This window comes from Frankliniella occidentalis, unplaced genomic scaffold (genome assembly GCF_000697945.3).
Source record: "Frankliniella occidentalis isolate FOCC.00 unplaced genomic scaffold, Focc_3.1 Scaffold37, whole genome shotgun sequence".
In the NCBI taxonomy this organism is placed as follows: domain Eukaryota; kingdom Metazoa; phylum Arthropoda; class Insecta; order Thysanoptera; family Thripidae; genus Frankliniella; species Frankliniella occidentalis.
In genome coordinates this window covers 47,596-53,299 of record NW_026267167.1, presented here as the reverse complement: position 1 = coordinate 53,299, position 5,704 = coordinate 47,596, and the positions used below count along the sequence as shown (strand labels likewise).

The 5,704-nt window shown below is 51.2% G+C and overlaps 1 protein-coding gene across 1 annotated transcript in view; it reads left to right on the top strand.

The window, feature by feature from the left end:
• Window positions 1–1,212: 1,212 nt before the first annotated feature.
• Window positions 1,213–5,704, top strand: part of LOC113205115 (cysteine sulfinic acid decarboxylase) — an 8,090-nt gene continuing 3,598 nt past the window's right edge. Inside the window, exons 1-5 of the mRNA XM_052266351.1 lie at window positions 1,213–1,400; window positions 3,741–3,925; window positions 4,321–4,427; window positions 4,940–5,055; window positions 5,419–5,670. Of these exons, the coding sequence (XP_052122311.1) occupies window positions 1,260–1,400; window positions 3,741–3,925; window positions 4,321–4,427; window positions 4,940–5,055; window positions 5,419–5,670 (801 nt within the window). The 5' untranslated portion in view covers window positions 1,213–1,259. The remainder of the gene's footprint in view (window positions 1,401–3,740; window positions 3,926–4,320; window positions 4,428–4,939; window positions 5,056–5,418; window positions 5,671–5,704) is intronic.

Sequence of the window (5,704 nt, the reverse complement as noted above, 5' to 3'; positions counted from 1 at the left end):
CCACCCGCCTCTCCCTGCTTTCCCCCTGCATGGCTTGTTCGGAAGCTGCGCGGGCTCTGATTGGCGCTCGCTGAACACCGCTCGGGGAGGGGGAAAAGAGCAGACGACACGGCGGCGTGTTGCATGTCGTCCAGCCGACTAATGCCGCAGAGTGCTTAGTGTGTCTTCTTTCCTCTCTCTCTCTCTCTGCTCTGTTAATAATATACTAGGTTGTACTTCTCAAAGCACGGCCAGCATAAGGAGTTTACAGGCAAGGGGGGAGGTGAAAGGGGAAGAGGAAAAGTACGACCTTTTGCTCTGAAAACCCAACAGCATGCATTGCATGCGTTATATAAAGCATGCATGGTATGCACGCTGTATTTAGCGCATGCATTGAGATGCATGCTGTATTTAATAGCATGCATTGAGATGCATGCTGTTGCTACAACTCGTTTTCGTGGAATATTTACTAAGTTAGCTTTTCGGTTTTATTTTTGATGAGCCCATCGGATTCCTTGGGAAATTTCCGTTCGAACGAGCCTACATGTGATGGGGTTTCCAACTTGAATACCAACGCTTCAAATATAATTTTAACGTTCTTGGGTTTTCAGAGTGCTGGTCTGACTGTTGAAAGCAGTTTTTTGGTAAGGTGTGTGTGTGGCTCGTGTGTGGCAGGGACTGAAGACCGCACTTTACCGCTGATAAGTGTCATAGCAACAGCCGAAGCGCTCGATGCTCTGCATCGAGACATTCAGTGACAATGCAGTGCCTTCCTCTCGAAATGACTCCACTATCACTCCCACCCACTCTGTTCCAGACGCGGAGGAATCCCTGTCCGAGTGAGTGAGTGAGTGAGTGAGTGAGTGAGTGGAGTGGAGTGGAGTGGAGTGGAGTGGAGTGGAGTGGAGTGGAGTGGAGTGGAGTGGAGTGGAGTGGAGTGGAGTGAGTGAGTGAGTGAGTGAGTGAGTGAGTGAGTGAGTGAGTGAGTGAGTGAGTGAGTGAGTGAGTGAGTTAGTCAGTCAGTCAGTCAGTCAGTCAGTCAGTCAGTCAGTCAGAGAGTGAGTGGAGGGGACGCCTGGTTGTCTGTCCAAGCCCCCCTCCCTTCATGACCTCTGCCTTTCCATACACCTGCTAGCGGCTCAAGTCAGGCGCATTGCGTCCCGTTCACTGGCGGGGCGGTGCGGGCGGTGCGGGGCGGGGAGGGGCGGTGCCCGACAACAGCTGGATGCTGCCGGCACGCCGCACAGCCGCCGTCCAGTCTCCGTCTCGTAGCCGCCGGTATGGACGCGGACGCGGAGGCCCGCCGAGGCCACGATGACTTCCTGGAGAGGGTCGCCGGCGTGCTCCGCGAGGAGGGCTTCACCGGCACTCCCGCGCCCGAGCTGCCCGTCGTCAGTTTTCAGCACCCGGACAAGCTGCAGGTTGGTGTGCCTTTCTTTATTGGCCTGTACTGTTTAGATTAATCGTTCTTTAGCGACCTGCTGCAGTGATTCAGAAAGAAAGAAAGACAGACAGACAGACAGACAGACAGACAGACAGACAGACAGACAGACAGACAGACAGATAGACAGACAGACAGACAGACAGAGACGGTAAATATTACTTAGTCGGTGCTAGAGCTTTACTTTTTTTATTTATTCGTGTTTTATTGGAATGATTTGAATTTCTGGACGTATCCTGCCTTCGCAGGAATTCTGAGCGGTTCGGAATAGGCGAGTTGCCATGGCAGAAGTTTGTCCCGTGAGCTGCATGGGTGCATGCAGGAATGTCTGTAGTTGGCAGTGGCTGGTACGCAGCTGCCGCGAAGAGCAGAGCAGACCGCCACCGACATAGCTGAAACAAAATAGAATATCACAAGCGGACTAGTGCGCGCGTTAAGTCCGGGGCGGGCAATAACTCGGCTTGAGCTATCATATTTCAAACTTATGGCAAGCGATATCACTGGCGAAACAAAGCTGCTAACTTTTACTTGTTTAGCACCCCAGAAAATGCACGACTCGGCGCCTTTGTTTAACGAGTGATGGAGCGACTGCGTGAGCGCAAGCTCGCAGAGAAGGGAAGAGAAGCAGGTCGGGAGGGGGCGTATACTCTTAGGTGACAAGTGTTTCCAGAAACGGCGTGCTTTAGACCGGACAGCTTCTCAAGCAGATCAGATATAGCAGACTTTTTAAAAGAAAAAATTACAGCGTCCTTCTTATTTTACGATTTATCGCCATACGATACGATCGTATCTGTTATAGATTCTGAACATACCCCAAAACAGAATCCATACAGATCATCTTGCTCTTTCATATACGATCGAAACCTATTCGACTGGTATTTGAGGGACAAACACTTGACTGTGCTCGAAACGAATATTCTCCCAGCCCACAGGATCACACTAAAAACAATAAACCTTACAACTCTGTAGAGAATTACTGTTGTGATTCTTAACAGTGGACTTCTCTGGCTTGGTGATTCGAGGTACTAGAGAAGTAGAGCCGCCTTTGAGGGGGTAATCACTACAGAAAGTAGGTGTACACATTTCTGTAAAAGTTAAAGTGAAAGTGACAAAAATTTGACTAAAAGTGATGAAAACTGAAAGAAAATGTGCACAAAAGTGACTTATCGTGCCTTGATCAGATCAAAAATGATTAAAATAGAGGGGATATAGGCATAGAAATAAAGTAAACGTTGTAAAACGGTGAAAAAGTGAATAAAAGTGGAAAAGTGAAAAGTTGAGGTGTACGCATTTTCACGGAGTGATTACCCCCTCGGCCGCGTTTAAGCGTTTAAGCGTTTAATTCTGTGTCCCATCTAACACGCATGGTCGTACGGACGTTGTGCACGTACTGACCTACACTGTGGGTGAGCACATACGCGCCCAAGCGCTGCGCGGTGACCGCCGCACTGTACTGTCGATAACGTCTCTGGACTTCTGGAACCGGTTCGGCGCGACTCAGCTACAGCGGCCAGCCGGCGGCCGGCTACTTATGACTTAACGCTGTCACGAGCTCGCCGAGTGTTATGCGCTTGATGCTGTCCTTTGCCAATTCCATTGAGTTTTTATTATTATTATTATCATTTTCCATATTTTGCGCCGTACGATGTACCGTATCTCGGGACAAAAGCATTGTTTCTGGAGGACACAACCTAACCGGCGTCCTCCTCAACTTGTAGCAGAGCAACCGCCTCGGCAACCGCTTTGTTTATGATGAAATGTGCACAATGATCCGCGAGGGAGAGCTCCACTCCCCCCACCCACCCCGTGCGGACGGCGGCAGCGCTTCCTGGAGAAGCCCTCCGCAACGCTCCGCAACGATCGGGCGCGGGGCTAATAGGAAGCCTCGTGGGCGCGGGGCGACGGCACCGAGGATGCCCTCCCAATCATCATGCGAGCAAGCAGGGGCTCACAAGGGTGGGCCACCGTCTGCACGCAGCTGCTCGGCGGGCCAGCCGACCCGACGCGTCGCAGGCGCCATGCATCACGGGACCCTTACTAAAACTACAAGCGTATCAACTGGTTTTTCCGTTATTTCTTGATTTTTTTTGTCGTATCTTGCTTTTTCGGTTGTTTCTTGATTTTTCTGATTTTTTGCTTGTTTCCTCCTGTTTTTACCTTGTTTTCATTTATTTTCAATTTTTCATCGATTTTGCGTGATATGTTTCCTGACTTTTTCTGGGGGAGAGGGGGAGGGGTGTACATCGATTTTTCTAGAGTGAAGTTCCCCTCGCATCGTACTGACTTGTGCGTTTTGCTCTGCACACACACACACACACAGGCGCAGCTGCGGCTGGGCCTCGGCGATGCGGTCGCGGACGAGGACGAGCTGCTGGCGCTGGTGCGGGAGGTGGCGCGGGCCTCGGTGCGCACTGGCCACCGCCACTTCTACAACCAGCTGTACGGCGGCGCCGACCCTTTCGGCGTGGCGGGCGCCTGGGTCACGGAGGCCCTCAACACGAGCCAGTGAGTAGGACAAGTGTGTGAATGTCGCATCCTTCAAGTGTATAATTGTTGCATACCTGTAGATGTGGGGGTGTCGCACACTTGTAACTTGTTGGTGTTCGAATATGCCCATTCGTACACGCTCGAGGGAGTAAAAGTGTGTATTTTCCTTTGGAAATTTCACAACACGCGTGCCTCCATCTGAACGAACGGCGTTCACACACCTGCAAGTGAGCGACATTCACACACTTGGCTTTCAGTTGTGGGCCCAGTCCAAAACGACAAAAAATAACCATTGCCATTAGGGATTCCTCAGCCCCGTGTACATACTGGTGAATGGAGTCTTGCCGACAAAACTAATTAAAATTTTAAAAAACAAAACTAAAGTGTTGTTGTGTATACGTGGTTCGCAACAGGTACACCTTCGAGGTGGCGCCCGCCTTCACCCTCGTGGAGCACGAGGTGATACGGCACTGCCTCGCCAAAGTAGGCTTCCCGAACGGCGACGGAATCTTCACACCAGGTGAGCACAAAGGAGTGAGCAATTTTAATTTTCCGAAAAAGGATTTTGAAACACTTTCCGAGAACTTTCTTTTAAGCTGTTAATTTTTTTCCTATGAAGTTCCATTTTCCCCTCCATTTCAATTTTGTTCCTGGTGTAACATCAGCTGGGTGTGAGGTGAGAAGGGAAAACCAGGATGAAATGAACACACAAGAAGTTGGGAGTAGAATGGCAGTTTATTCTTTAGTCTCAGGGTTTGTTGATTTTGGTTTGGCCGCTAGGGGCGCTAGTGTAGTGGTGAGGTAGATCAGGAGGGCAGTGGTTGTGTTGCTACTGCTGCACCTGGAAAAGTGTTCAATTTTTTAGGAAAAATTTTGAACTTTACCCTCGCAAGGAGCAAGGAGGAGGAACCACGCGCCCGGGATTCACCTACATGGTCCGACCAATTGAATGTGACGTCCCATTATTTGAATAACCGTGATACCCCGCCACTGTTTCTTATTTCTTCTTGTCTGTTTCTTGGCGTCTTACAGGCGGCAGCGTCGCCAACATGTACGGCATGGTCGCGGCCCGGTACAAGGCCTTCCCGCGTGTCAAGACGGACGGCGTGCGCGCGCTTCCGCCTCTCGCCGTCTTCACCTCGGACGACGTCAGTGCAAAATTAGAGCTAAAGTTAAACCTTGGGTGGGTGATCCACGCCGTGGTTTTTTCTGCTTGTACTGTACCGCATTCATGAGTGGCAGACGGGTTGCATACTCGCAGGGGGGGCCGTAAGGCGCAATGGCGAGCGTCGATAGGCGAGCCCGCCCGCACGCATGAATCCGGTACAGGATAAGCACAAAAAAAAAAAAAAAAAACCCACGGCGCGGATCACCTACCCTGTATTTCACTTAAAATTAGAGCGAAAGTTGAACATATTTCATTTATAAGAGTGTCGAATTAGGATACTGTTCGCTGCCACATATTGCCATTAAATACCTTTTGATTTTTTTTTTAAATAATGATTTTGCAGAGTCACTACTCGGTGATGAAGGGCGCCCACTGGCTGGGGCTGGGCACGTCGAGCGTGGTGAAGGTGGCCACGGACCAGCACGGCCGGATGCTGGCCGGCGAGCTCCGCGACGCGATCCTGGCCGCGCGGCGCGACGGCCGGCAGCCGTGCATGGTCAACGCCACGGTCGGCACCACCGTCCTGGGCGCCGTGGACCCGCTCGGGGAGGTCGCCGACGTCTGCCAGGAGCTCGGCGTCTGGATGCACGTTGACGTGAGTGCCATCTATATCTCCATTTCTTTACCCT